The sequence below is a fragment of the Miniopterus natalensis genome, chromosome 1 (genome assembly GCF_054644295.1).
Source record: "Miniopterus natalensis isolate mMinNat1 chromosome 1, mMinNat1.hap1, whole genome shotgun sequence".
NCBI classification, from domain to species: Eukaryota; Metazoa; Chordata; class Mammalia; order Chiroptera; family Miniopteridae; genus Miniopterus; species Miniopterus natalensis.
Genome location: NC_142081.1, coordinates 194,626,242 through 194,640,994, shown reverse-complemented (window position 1 = coordinate 194,640,994; position 14,753 = coordinate 194,626,242). Strand labels below are relative to the sequence as shown.

General features: G+C 46.3%; 1 protein-coding gene across 1 annotated transcript in view; it reads left to right on the top strand.

Annotated features, from left to right (window-relative positions):
- CC2D2A (coiled-coil and C2 domain containing 2A) overlaps positions 1-14,753 on the top strand; it is a 74,302-nt gene that overhangs the window by 14,647 nt on the left and 44,902 nt on the right. The window contains exons 8-14 of the mRNA XM_016204210.2: positions 587-723; positions 1,352-1,483; positions 6,599-6,808; positions 7,762-7,868; positions 9,870-10,010; positions 12,726-12,882; positions 13,692-13,930. Coding sequence (XP_016059696.2) covers positions 587-723; positions 1,352-1,483; positions 6,599-6,808; positions 7,762-7,868; positions 9,870-10,010; positions 12,726-12,882; positions 13,692-13,930 — 1,123 coding nt within the window. The remainder of the gene's footprint in view (positions 1-586; positions 724-1,351; positions 1,484-6,598; positions 6,809-7,761; positions 7,869-9,869; positions 10,011-12,725; positions 12,883-13,691; positions 13,931-14,753) is intronic.

Genomic DNA, 14,753 nt, shown 5'->3' with positions numbered 1-14,753 from the left:
AGTGGAACAACAAATCAATCTTTCTCTCTCTCTTTCTCCCTTCTCTTTCTAAAATCAACTTAAACTTTTAAAAAATTTTTTATTATTATTTTATTCCAGAGAGAGAGAGAAACATCAATGATGAGAGACTCATTGATCGGCTGCCTCCTGCATGCCCGCTACTGGGGATCGAGCCTGCAACCTGGGCATGTGCCCTGACTGGGAATCAAACCATGATCTCCTCAATCATAGGTTGATGCTCCACTGCTCAGCCACGCCGGCCAGGCTAAAAAAATTTTTTACAATGACATGCCTGCCCAGACTCATTCTGGTAGTGACAGTGGGGCTGGCTTTTCAATGTGAACGCCACACTCCTCAATCTACATGCTGGCGACTTACGTACTGAATTATTTCATCTTTCTCCGACATGATATTGCAGGGGAGCACATTCATTTTTTCCTTAGTTCTGCTTCTAGGAATTAATTTGGAAAATGTGCATATTTCCAAGAACAGAAACAAAATCTCCCGGGGTTGCTTTAACTCACCAAATTTCAGCTTGAAAGGTTGGGCGGGCACTGACGTCGCTGTTTCTCTGTGCACCGGCTAGTGCCCTTGGATAAGAAGCTTCCAGAGAACGTGCAGCCCAGGTTCCTGGAGGACGAAGGCCTCTACATCGGGACCAGGCCCGAGGTGCCGCGGGCCACACAGAACACCGTGGAGAACAGGCTGCTGGTGCAGGAGCCCGTAAGAAGCCACCCACTCCCTGCGTCGCCCCGGGACCCAGTGTCTCCCTGAGTGACCCTCCTAACAGGGCAGCCAACGCACCGCTGCACTCGCTGCCACTTGAGGGTGTCCACACACAGTCGTTTAATTTTTTCTTAATTTGTCTCAGCATGTTTAGTGATCTCAAACAGCACAGACTCTTCGCTGCTCAAAACCCATCTTCTGCCAGCTGGATTCGAGCTTCTGCTAGATCAGATGTTGGCAACGTTTTCCCCATTCACGGAGATGTTTAATGCTCCAAGACAGAATGTTCTCAGTTGTTTTTCTCCTGTGGGTTTTTTTTTTCCTTGATTTTTTTAATGAGTAGAATGCAGATTTTCCCATAGCAATTATTTCAGTTTTTCTTGAGCTTTTTGTTTTTTGCAGGGTGTGGAGGGGGGATGAAGACTATACCTTGAATTAATTGTGGGGGGGGCATTAGTGAAGACCCCATATGTAACGGAAACAGAGGCTTTAGAAGATGTATTGGGAGAGGGGAAGGGACATGAGATGTTACGGGGACCTAGAGTGTCCCTGCAAACGTTGTTTATTGTGTAAACCCTTTCTGCCCAATGAGAAGAAAATGTCCTTCCCTCCACTTGATCCCCAGGACAGAAGGTGGTTCGGAGATGATGGCCGGATCCTAGCCCTGCCCAACCCCATCAAGCAGTTCCCTTCAAGGCCACCAACCTTGACACAGGAGCAGGACATTAAGGCGGAACTGGAAACGCTGTATAAGAAGGTACACCCTCCTCCTTTTGATACGTGCATTTGCTTGAAAGTGCTCTGCTTCTTGAATCGCATGGCATGCTGCATTTGTAACATTCTACTTGGATTTATTTTTTAAATAACTCAGTCTTACACATAAAGGACAGAAGACAGCAGGCATATTTACGAGCGAGTCCGCGGTGCTCGCCCGATCCCTTCTTAGGCCAGCAGTGAGTGGACCAGGTGGAAGGGCTGAGCCAGTGTCTTATTTGCATACCCAGGTTACTCGCCCCTATTTTTCTTCTTTCCTTTCTGCCATTTTACTAAAGCTGCAGGATTGCTTCCCACTCTTTGTCTCTTTATTATGTAAATTTGGGTTTCCCATCCCTGCAAATTCTTTTCTTTGTCTTTCCCTGAGCTGTGGTACCTTGAGTCCTGGCACTAAGCTCCCCGGAGGGCAGACTTGGATCTTTGTCTCAATTTACTCATCTGTAGAGTGGGCGTCATAATAGCACCTATCTCCTGGAATCCTTGGGCAGGTTGGTTGAGATAATACTTGTAAGTGCCGGAACAGGGCTCAGTGAGGGCCGCCTAGTGTTATATGGACAGAGTTGCCTGTCTTCTCGTTTAATTACATTGCTCTTGCTTCATGAGCAAGGGTCTCCTCCTTCAGAAACCTGTGTAAGTGCAGATTTGTAACATTTCAGCTGATAAAGTAAAACAGAATGAGGGGAGATAGTGATCATTCTATAAAGTGGGTGATGAACAGAGAAGACACAGCGTGGAGTCCGCCATTCTGTCAAGGATCTTGTGGCTTTGGGCAGGTCCCTGTACCTCTCTGGACCCGTTTCCCTCATTGAAAAATAATAATAATCTTCCCTACCTCATACGATCATTGAAAGTATTGAGATAATATATATGTGTGCCTTTTAAAATTGTGAATTTTTATAAAATATTGTTGATTACAGACAAGTATTGACAAGTGGCTTCTTTGTGCAGAAATGAGATCCTGGGTGTAGATTACAAAACAATCATAAACCTCCGTCCTAGTCCATGAGGGTCTTATCGATTTGCTTACATGACAAAGACACATGATAAAATCAGTGATCAAGACAGTCTCAGCTTATACATCTATCTAAGGATCCATCAGTCTCTCTCTTCATCTGCCCATCCATTACAGCATACAGCACAGATACAGTGAAGCACTAAGTTATGGGTTAAAGTTAGAAACCAGAAGCATCATTACTGTGGAGAGTGGGGTATTGGAGCCAATGAATCTCATCTGTCTCCTTGAGAAGTTCTGAGCTCGTTGGAAACGCACAGGATTCAGAGGAGTGCAGATATTGTCCCACCGAGGGCAACACTGGACGGTGGAGTGACCTGGAACCAAGGCCAGATAGCCTTCCTGCTCCGTCTTCCATGAGTTATGTTCCCCATCTAGACACAAGCTGAGCAGCTAGAGGACTGCCCCGTGAGCCCAGACGTGGAGTGCCCAGGACAACACGGGGGCCGGCGAGCGGGCTCTCCTGGAGAGGGCTAAGAGCTACTGGTCGCTTTGCCCAGCAGAGGACCTGGACTAATGGGTCTTGGGCTCCACTTGACTTGCCAATCGGGCACATTCTTCCTTCCCTCTAGCCTGTGGGGATGGCGGCAGGGGAGAGAAGTGCAGAGGGTTCCCTTCCCTCTCAGTGCTTTTGAGAGGGGAGATCTTCCTATCTTGTGGGCAGAAATAAGAAAGTAGAGAAAGAATAGTCCCACTAGGAGGGCTGGTTATCCAGCATCACAGAGCAAAAGAAGTTAGAGAAGAGAGAAACCCAAAGGGGCTGATGTCTGCCAAGGTCATTCCTTAGAGGGTAGCCTTCGAACACAGCAAAGTAGGGAGAATGTGGTCGAGTGTATAAGAGAGAAGCATAGGGGTTTAAATTCGAGGGAGCCAGTATTAGGCCTATCTCTTTGTTTCTTCATAACAAGTTACCTAGTAAGCTTACTGTTTACCTGTGTATCTCAGTCCTTTTTAAAAATGTGGTTTGACTGGCTGGGTGGCTCAGTGATTGGAGCATCATCTCACACACCAAAGAGATTGTGGGTTCGATTCCTGGTCAGGGCATGTACCTAGGTTTTGGGTTGGATCCCTGGTCAGGACAGGTACAGGAGGCAAGCTGTTGATGTTTCTCACATCGATGATTCTCTCTCTCTCTCTCTCTCCCCCCTTCCTCTCTCTCTAAAATCAATAAAACATCCTCAGGTAAGGATTAAATTAATTAATTAATTTAATGTGGTTATATATATATGTGCATACATATATATATAACCACATTTGCAGGGAGGCCAGAATTCTCTATGTGTTAGGGGGCGTGACCCTTCCTAACCTAGGCTTAGGGACTCCAGAGGAAAAGCGTAGTATTTTTCCCCAAGGCTCACATAATTAACCTCAAGGACAGACATCAGTTGTAAGTGGCACATATGTGTCGTTGCCCCCCTGTTTCCCCCCCTCCCCTCCTGGAGAGAGAGAATGAGAAACATCCCCAAGAAAGACCAGGACAATGGCCCTAGAAGCTCCTGCAGGCTCTGGGCTGGATTCAGACTCTATAGCTACTATTTTCCCAGGGCACATGTGTACACACAGATATATCAAAAAGAAAGACAACAATTCAGGGGGTCTTTCTCCCCAGTAGGAAGGAAGTTGGGGTCTTTTGAGTGGTCTTACCCAATGACTACCAAGAGTCCTGGAAGCTACTTTTACTTAGCTGAGCTCAGCGTAAGGCAGAGACCACCAATAATCATTTGAACACGGGCTGATGCAGATCTGGGGAAGGAGATACAAAGTACAGGCGCCCCAGGTGATAGTTTAAGTAATTAAAACTGTGCTACCAACGTTGATTACTCACCAAGAAGAGTACAAGACAGAACCTGAGAGCCACACCCTGAGTGATCTCAGAGCCCCATGTAAAGAAAGGCAAGGCAAGACCCAGCAAGAACAAATCAGCTGGGGGGGAATGTTCCACGAGGCCTATGGCGTGATGTTCAGTTGTACCTGTCTTAGTGAGGTGGGAGTGTTTTAAGTTCCAGGTGGTCTGGGTGATCACAAGACACATAGTGACCACATGCAGAGTAGAAACTTCTCACATGAGTGCAGGTGATAACTGAGTACTTTTACTAGAATAAAAGAGGGAAGAAACAGGCTTCCATTGTTGCCACCTAAAAGTAAAGACCTTAATGGCCAGAACAAGGGCTTTCACAAGGTGCAAAATATTGGTGGAATATTACCTGTACAGGGTGGTCTTTCTGCCCTACAAATGCAAATGGAGATTCAATTCAGCATATCTGGGGAGGGACTGAGACATAGTCAGTCCTTTCCTGTTAGAGCCTACTGTACTTGTAAACACAGCCTGGTTTACAAGGACTTCTTTTTTTAAAACGAAAAATCTACCAGTCTTCTCATTAAAGACAGACTAAATGCTTTTTTATAGGAGAAAACTTGCTATTTTATTAAAATCAATGCAGGATACACTCTACTGAAGTCTCGCAGGAAATTATAAGTCCTAAATATACATTAGTAGTCTACGAATCTGGGGGGAGGGCAAAGTATAAAATTAAATGTCTAGAAAGAATAAACTCATATACTCTTATCAGTACAAAGCATCCAGCAACACAAAACTATAACAGATTTACTGGTAAATGACGACTCGTGTACATGCTTTGCTGTAAGTGCGAATGCCTGGCCTATTTCTATGACTAATAGTAACTGAAAAGCAGATCACACTATATAACCAGTGGGAGCACAGAATGTAAGTGTGTACACACACACCCCCACCACACACACACACACACGTACATGCACACACAATCTGGACCTCCCTTTTCTGCTCTTGGTCTGACAGGGAAGAATGTCAGAATCTTACAATCATAGGATTGCGGAGTCCCCTCTCCGGGGCTTCCCAGCCTCCCTCTGCACACCCCAGGCCGTATCCTTCCCGCCTCGTGTTATAAAGATCGGATCCCAGGCCTCCTTCTAACTCGAGGGCTGCTTGAGGCCCACCAAGTTGCAGACCCCATTCATCTTTGTGGAAGGAATGAGATGGTATATGTGAAGTGATTTATATGATGCCTAATGGCCTACAAAATGCTAACTGAGTCTTCTTCCTCAGCCTCCCATTTCTACAGATGGAGAAATAGAGGCTCAGGGATGTGTAGCGACCTGACCGAGGCTCCAGAGCAAGTTAGAGTTAGAGCCAGAGCTGGAACCCAAGGCCTCTAGCCCCAGCTCAGCATCTTTACATGATGCCATGAAGAGGAATTAAGTGAAGAGATTACTGAACGTTACCCACAATTTACGAAGGACAGACGATTCAATTCTTACTAGAGTGTTTACAACCTCTCGTAACTTATAAATAACATATTTATGTCACAGAATCTTATATAATCATTTTCCAGACAGTGTAAGCAGCTTCCAAAAGCTGCATTCTGCAAAAAGGGAGTGTCGAGTGATGTGTCTCAAAGCCCAGATCCCGATCAGCCAGTGTCTGCATAAATGAAGACACAAAATCAAAAAGGTCTCCCCTCCGTGGACCTCCCAACGTCAAAACCTAGACTCCCACAAAGCAGTGGTGATCGATGTAGCATATCTTAAAGATTTTATGGAATAAACAGAGAGATTGATCGGACACACTAGACACCAGGTGACCCAGGAAAGTCCCAGTGGAAATTTCCATTCCTGTTTTCCACACACTCAGCCTCTCCACCGCCCTCTGCTGCTGTTCCTATGCACATGGGGAGTATATCTATGATCCCAGTAATGACCAGTTTGGACCAGAGTCTGTGCTTCTCTTGTCAAAATAATTTCAAGGTCACCAGCTACAAAACCTAAGAAACAGGATAGTCTGCAGGACAAAGATTAGGACTGACTTGAGTCAGAGAAAACCTAAAAAACCTTGGAGACAAGATAAAAATGGTTTCCTTTCTCACTCTGGTCTGTCATGTTGCCTTTCAAATATTCCGAAAAGAGCAGGCCCCTAACACCTCCAGGAAACAGGATGGGCATCATTCTCCTGCTTGGCCAGGTTGGAGGTGTTTTGCATCTGTCTTCCCTTGCCTATCAGATCATTACTGGTAAGTAACTGTGTCCCCTACACTCCGCTTTCTTTGGCAGGCGGTCAGATACGTGCAGAAAACTCAACATATGATTGGACCTGGAGACCCTCCTGAAAATTTCCAGCTGGACATTGATATTTCAGGGTTAATCTTTACCCATCACCCCTGTTTTAGCCGGGAGCATGTTTTGGCAGCCAAGCTGGCCCAATTATATGACCAGTTCCTTGCAAGACGCCAGAGAAACAAGGCAAAATTTCTTACCGATAAGGTAAACTCTTCCACCCTTATTGTTGGCGGGGTTGGCTCTTCTGATGACCTGAACAGAAACACCTCCAGCAGCAGTCATTCGTGGGCCTCCTTCGCCTGGTCCCTCTTTCTAGGGGGCTTGATATGTTGTACCTAGAGGCAAAGAAAGGATGTGACGGTGCACTTGAACGTGTGCCAGTCCAGTGGCTTAAAGAGGAAGATCTGTGCAGCCAGTGATGTCGCCTGCCAGGAGTGGGCATTAGATAGAGGATGCTTGGCTGTGTCTCGCTTATGTGACCTCAGGTGCTGAGGCTCTTCAAGCCTTGAGAATTGCTCTGTCCTTAGAGACATTCTCATTTTTATATGTAATTTCCCATAACGTAGCACCTAAACACGAGTGAGTTGTTTCAACTGATGCTCAAAGGAATGGACATCCCTTTAAGATCGGTTTCCAGTGTAACCCTATCCTGTGGAATTTTCATGAATAATTTTTACTATAGGCAATTTTAGTCTTATACCCTGACGTTGAGACTTACTGTCCCCCCAAAAAGATAACTCCATGATACCTCCTTTTATGAGTCTATTATTTTATGATCTCTTCACATCACAAGAATATCATTGTAGGTCCAGGACCCAGAAAGATCCACTTTTAGCCTTGAAAGAAACCTTGTTCCTGAGACATGCACATAAAAGTAGCATTTCTCATGAGCCCCTTGATTATCTGGGCCACAGAACAAGGACAGACATGCAATGTTCTTTAGTATTACTTTTCTTTTTAAGAATAGGAGAAATAGCTCTTTGTCACAGTTCATTTTGGGGAAAGCTTGAAGACAACTGGATGCTTGGGCATCCATTCACAACACAGGGTCCTTGGGTCATTTTGTGGGCGGGTCATTTCATAGGAGGGTCCAGGCACATTACCTGCAGTAGGAAGGAGAGAGTCTAACTCAAAACTTGTATCCATGTCTTTTTAAGCTCCAAGCTCTAAGAAATGCTGTTGAGATGGGCCTTGATCCAGCAAAAACTGATAGGTCTGTTGATATAACCCAAAAAGCCATCAATGAGTATAAATCTGAAATTCGGTGAGTAAATCTGAAATTCGGTGAGTAAAGTCTGTAGTTGTAACTTTTTTCCCTCGTTGATGTGTACTTGTTGAGAACTCATTTCTCAGAGTTTTTCTGAATGCACTGAACACATGTGAAATCAAGCCAAAAAAAGCAGTGAGATATATCCAGCATATTAACACCAAATTCAAAGCCCAGTAAAGGAATGGGGATGCAGGATGTTGTCACTTGCACACTCTGCTGGTGTGAACAAATACTGCGACAGCCCCCACTTCAGGGAACAGCCTGGCCATAGACAAGCAAAGTGCTCAAATGCACATCAGCAAGGACCCAGCAATTCTGCTCCAGATGTGTGCCCTCCAAGGAGCCATGTGCACATGTGCACCTGGAGGTGTGTGCAAGGATTTCACAGCATCATTTTAAAAATCAGAAACTAGAAATAACGTAGCAATGAACACATCTGCTAGAGTTACACTGAACGTCTATACCATGGTTGAAATGACTGAATTAGATCTGCAGGTATTGATGTGGATAAAACAATGTTGAATTTAAAAATTCAGGCGTAGCTTTGGCCGGTGTGGCTCAGTTGGTTGAGTGTCATCCCATGCACCGAGAGGTCACCGGTTCAATTCCCCATCAGGGTACATGCCTGGGTTGTGAGCCCAGTTCCTGGTAGAGGAAATGCAGGAGGCAGCTGGTCATTGTTGCTCTCTCACTGATGTTTCTAACTCTCTCCCTCTCCCACCCTCTCTCTCTAAAATTAATCAATCAATATATGTGTGTGTGTGTGTGTGTGTGTGTGTGTGTGTGTGTGTGTGTATTAAATCCAGGTGTAAGCGGATGCTTGCTGTGTGATGCAGTTTACTAAACCCACATAACACCTGACACAGTACTCATTGTCCTAGGCACACACGTGTGGTACACATGGACAGAAAAGACACATACCGGCTAGTACATGATAGAGCCAGGACTTAAACCTGGGTGGTCTGGTTCCTACTTCTGTGCCCTTAACCACAATGCCTAGCGGCTCCTCAAGAAGACTGCTTCTTATTCTAGTTCTCTGCTTTCTTGCTTTTCCACGGCCTTCAGAGAGTCCTGAATCTCGGCCACCCAACAACTAACTGGCTGTCATCTTCCTTTCCCAACGCCACCAGCCATCACAAGTACAACCCCCAGACGCAGGCCTTCCTTCTGGAGGCCAGGAGGTGCTCATACCTGAAACACTCTCTTAGGCCAATCTCACATTGTATGTAATAGTCATTTATCTATGTGTCTGCCTCCTGAGCTAAACTTCCTGAGGACAGAGACCCCTTCTGTCTCCTAGACACTTCCGAATCCCCCAGGATGACACCTGGTACTTGCTCAAGAAAAAAAAAATTGTCTAATTAATGAATGAAAGATATAATAGAGTACATTTGAGTTCTGGGTTGGGCTGTCATTTGTAGAGAGAGGTTAAAGTAAGCCATTAGATAATTGCCAAACACTTTGAATAATGGAAATGAACATGGAAGCATTTTCCAAGGATGTCTCTTCAAATCAGGCCGAAAATATTGTTCCTCTAGTTGCACCGCACTCGCCGAGGCATGCTCTAACACTGCTTCCTCTCCTAAAGGGAGACCTGAGACCTGAATATATTAGCTGCCAACTGGGACAGCAATATGCTCCCCTATGTTTACAATCATTTGGTCCATGAAAACTGCGTTTACTGGGCCCTTAATTTTTATAGCGTCAGCGGTGGCGATTGGATGAAGGGTACTTTGTGTTAGTAATAATTTTAAAAGGTAATTTAGTGAAGTAGAAGTCAGATTCCCCTCGCAAAAAACAAAATCAAATAGCCTCTCAAAACAGATCAACAGCCCAATGTCTTCAAATTTGCATTCATATTTTGGTTTCCTAGTACTGAAGAGATATTGTAGCTCTTAAATATGCAATCACTATAGCATTATTAGTTTTTTTAAATCTGCAAACACACCTAAATAATGTGTGTGTGCGCGCATGTGTGTAATTTTTATCTTGTAGGCAAACAAGAAAACTCCGTGATGCTGAGCAAGAAAAAGATCGCACGTTGCTTAAGAGCATCATAAAAGTCTGGAAAGAAATGAAGTCCCTGCGAGAGTTCCAGAGGTTTACAAACACACCCTTGAAACTCGTTTTGAGAAAGTAGGCTCTTTTCAAAAATTGTTTTATTGGGTTATATCATGCATAGAGAAAAATGTATAAAACATAGATACGGTTTAAAAAGTAATTAGAAAAAATACTTACAAATGAAGAGCCATGTTACCATGCCCCAGGTTCAGAAGTGGAACATCGCATGGTGTTCCCAGCCCCAGCTTCACCCCTCAGTCCCCAAGTAACCTTTTCTGGACTATTAGGACCAGTGTTTCCTTGATTTTATTTATAGGTCTGCCATCATATGTAATCCCTAGGAATATATCATTTTTTACTTTTCCACAAATAGAACTGTATTGTGTGTATTCTTGAGCGAGTACACACATGTTTCTTTGATACTATGTGAGACTCACCTACACTGTGCACACAGCTATAGATTATTTGCTTTGTAATTCTCCATTATATGACTATTACAGGGTTTGTCCATTTTATTGCTGGTGGACATCGAGTTGATTCCATTTTTCAACTGTTACAAACAGCACTTCTGTGGACACTTTCGGGTGCATGGCTTTTAGGGTACACGTGCCTAAGTTTTCCAGAGGTGTACCTGGACTGAAACCGTCCAGCCTTAAGGGAGGCACTTTGCTAAATATTTCCATGCAGAATCCAAACATTTTTCCCGGGTGGCTGAGCTGATTTATCCTCTGACCAGTGTTCCCATGGGCTCACGTCACCCTTATCACCCATCGCGCCTGATGTCGAACGTGAACGTTGTGCCAATCTGATGGCATGTTTTAGTTTTTGTTTCCCACACGTGAGTTGACCATCGTGATTTCCTCTTCTATGAAGTGTCTCTCCAAGGCTTTTGTTGATTTTAGAACTAGATTGTTTGTCTTTTTATCTTTTTCATAATTTGTAGGAGTTCTAGGGCACCCTGTTCACAAGACCTTTGTAAATGATGGGTGCTGCAGGTGGCCTCTCCCATCTGAACTTGTCTTTTTACTCTCTTTCTGCTGCTTTTTGATGAATAGAAGGTCTTAATTTTTAAAAGAACATGTTAGTCTTTTCTTTTATGGTCGTGCTTTTTGTCTGCTGAGGAAACCCTCCCGGAGTCATGTAGATGGTCTACGTTGTCTATATGTCGTCTCCTGCGGTCTTTACAGCTCTGTCTTTCATGTCCATCTCTACCCACTTGGAATGGCCTGGGTATGGTGCGGGGAAGCTATGCTCTGTTCGTGTTAAAGCTAATGAAGCCCCACTCACTAGACTTTGATCCATGATCAAGAGCACAGTTACCACAGAAAGGCCAAGTCCTGTACATTAATCTAAGAGTGTCTCTGTTGGCACCGGTGCCCTCCTGACTGTTTCCTCCGAATAAGTTGCCCGCACACCAACATGAAAAGTGACGAATGTGGGCAACTAGCTGATGCTTTGCTTTGAAGTCAGCCATGTTTCAGCCAAAGATGCTGTGAATTGTCGTTCTGGGAAGGTTGTAATCCTCCTGAGGCTGAGAAGGCCTCCTACAGGTTCCAGGACAAAGGTGACACTATGCTCTGTGAGGTTAGGGACCTTGTTGCCATTAGATCTCTGGTCCCCAACAGAGCACCTGCCACTTAGTGGGTGCTCACTGAATATTAGTTCATGAAAAATTCAGATAGTTTCTCCCACAGAAACCATGAATATCTCCCAGAAATTCCAGTCTCCACTTCTAAATTCTGTCTCCCAGGCTATCCCTCTAACCTCAAAGCAGAACATAAATATTTACAAGATTGTTTTCTTCTTCCTTCCTTCCTAAGTTTAGGATAAACTAAAATTTATAGAAAATTTACCCTTCAGGTCACCTCTAGGTCACCTTGGGGAACTGCTAATTGCTAAAGCACCAGGCCACACTGTTGCATAGCAAACACTTGTCAGCTCTAGGCACTTGACTACATTTATCTAAAAGGGATGAGGGACCTTAAGAGGCCATATGGCACTGACTTTAGCACAGGCAGTCAGCGGCAACAGCTCCAAGTGCTGGGTGGGAGGCGCTGGGTGGGATGTGCTGAGCGGGATGCTCTGGGTGGGATGTGCTGTTGGGCAGGCATGTTGACCATCCCCCTCCAAGAGAGTCACACTGTCCAGTAACAGATAAAGGGCTCTGCAGAGCTGTGCAAGGACCTCTCGCATTCGTCTGACCTCAGGCTGACCTGGCCGCAGCACCTTTTCGTAGGGCATCTCACAGAACTACTCTTCTACAGGACACACCTTGGGAAACCCTGCCCTGGGCTGAGCCGAGCTCCTGCTGGAGTGTCGGCAGAACCATCCAAGAAAGCCTCAGATCATCCACCCAAAGTCAAAAGGTGGTTTTAGGGACTCAGTAGCAACATGGCGAAGTGGGTCCTCAGAGACGTAAAGAACTAATAGGACAACTCGGTGACCTTCTGCCGCTATAGGGGGAGAGTTACGAGCACCGTGTCAGTGTGTCCATCTGGGTCATTTAGCTTGGAGCAGCATTGTTGCTTAGCGGTGAAGATATTGGGCTCATATTCCAGCTCTTCCATCACCACTATGTGTTCTTGGGCAAGTTACTTAACCTCTCCGTGCCTCCGTCTCCTCGTGTGTAAAATGCAGATAAGTCCCTGCATCTGGGGTTGGACTGCTCTGCAACAACCCCATTTAGAAGAGGGCCTGCCACAAAACAAGCCTAGTGCAGGAGTCTGCTGTTATTATTACTCTATTAATTAACTTCAAGAAATAACCAAGGCACTGCAAATTATTTTAAAGGGAAAAAGTGGACCAGAAAGCAGATGAAGACGCATATGAAGCAGAAATTCAAGCTGAAGTAAGCGAATTGCTGGAAGAATGCTCGGAGGAGTACCAGCAGAAGATGGAGGGGTACAGAGCCGCCTACCAGCAGTGGAGAGCCTGGAAGAAGGCCCAGGTTTGCACGCGGAGGCTCAGCCTCGGACTGGGCTGACCTGGGGGGGAGACGGCCTGGGGGCACCCCATGAGGCAGGAGGGAAACTGGGGGAGCAGACTGGGGTCCCCCGCTGGCTCTGCTGGCTCCCTCCCTGCCCCTTGCAGGGGACAGAAGAGCGAGCGAGTGGACTGGCTCATGCATGCACTTGCTGAAGAGGCCGCAAAACTAGCTGAAACCAGAGCATCTCTTCCACAGAAAGCTCTTAGCAGGTCGAGGCCCTTTGGGGGACAAACAAGTAGCAACTGTAATCGCTCACGTACATGTCAAGCATTTTACACGAGTCATCCCACTGAATGTGGGGCATGAATGCTCACCGGTCTCCCTCAGAAAACTACATAACCTTGCACACGTCACATGCACAACTAATTCCAAGGGCAGTAAGTCATTGATGAGGGTGACCTGCAATGCCAGCCGTGCTCACAGCCTTACTTTAATTTCAAGATGTGCCCTTGGCCTTGAGAACCGATGTTAACGATCATATGAATAGCTAACATTTTAAAGCTCTTTCTAGGGGCCGGGCATGTGATGAGTGCTTTACAGGCACTAATTACCCCATTTCAGCGGCCCTGGAAGGGTTTTCTCATGATTGTCCTCATTTCATACCTGAGAAGCCCGAGGCAGGGAGAGGTCAGGGGCTTCCTCCCCACCCCAGGGCCCGCAGCCGGTCGAGGAGGAGCTGTCTTTGCCTGCAGGTCTCCGATCCTGAAGCCTGTGCTCTTCAGTGGAACTCCAACATTTCCGTTTGACATAAGGTTGCTCGTCCCCAACAGAGGGCGAAGGGAAAGAAAAAGAAACACGCAGTCGAAGAACATCCCGAGGACGAGGCGGAGGAGCCACTTCCCGGGCAGGATCCTGTGAAACCCCTCCCTCCGGAGCCCACCGACCGGGCAGTGCTGGAGCGGCAGGTGCGGGAGAGGGCCGCCCGCAGCAGGAGGCGGCCCGGGGAGCCCACGCTGGTCCCGGAGCTGAGCCTGGCGGGGAGCGTGACCCCCAACGACCAGTGTCCCAGGTGAGGCTGACGTGACATTCGGACTTACCCGTGCACATGCACACGTATTCACACACTGTGGGGGTGCATCTCCTGTACGCCTCCCGACCGACACCACGCAGTCAGGAGAATCGCTAGCTCTCTGTAAACGTACATCTGGTTGACCCGCATGAAACTGCCCATATCTGTCACTGTTTTGGCGATTCCACGCGGTTCCCTCTCTAATGAGTGCATCCCTGCTGGCTGCCCAGGAGCCCGTGACGCGGAGCTGCCTCTAGGGGGCGCTCTTCACAATTGCTGCCCGCATGGCTTTTGATTTGGAGCCTGTCCACTGGTAGCGCACCCCTGTCCCCGAGACAGGCACTGGGTCTCTCCTCAGCCCTGATTTCGGCTGCCCCAGAGGCCAGCTTCTGCCGTTGCTGGCCTTGCGGAGCCGGCCACGGGAGCTGTGGACACGCAGTCTGGCCGTCTGAAGCCTACCCTCCTTAACAAGCTCGAGCAGCCACTGACTCAACCAATAGCTGGAGCTTTGGGTGGGCATCTCTGCACATAGACACAGTAAAATTAAAAGCCACTCTTGGAGGTTTTGATATTTTTTTTAACTTGCTGGCTTTAAGAATAATATACTTTCCAAGGATACCTTTTCTTGGAATTTAAATGACCTTTAAAAATAAGGGATATTTCTCGATCTCCCGCATCCAGGGAGCAGTCATTCACCATCAGAAAGTGTTAAAAACCAGCTTGAATCTTGGGGACACGTGGCCGTGACCTAACTGCTACGATATGCTATCATATTTTTAGAATAAAATGTCCCACCCAAATATAAATCACTACTACCCGTTAT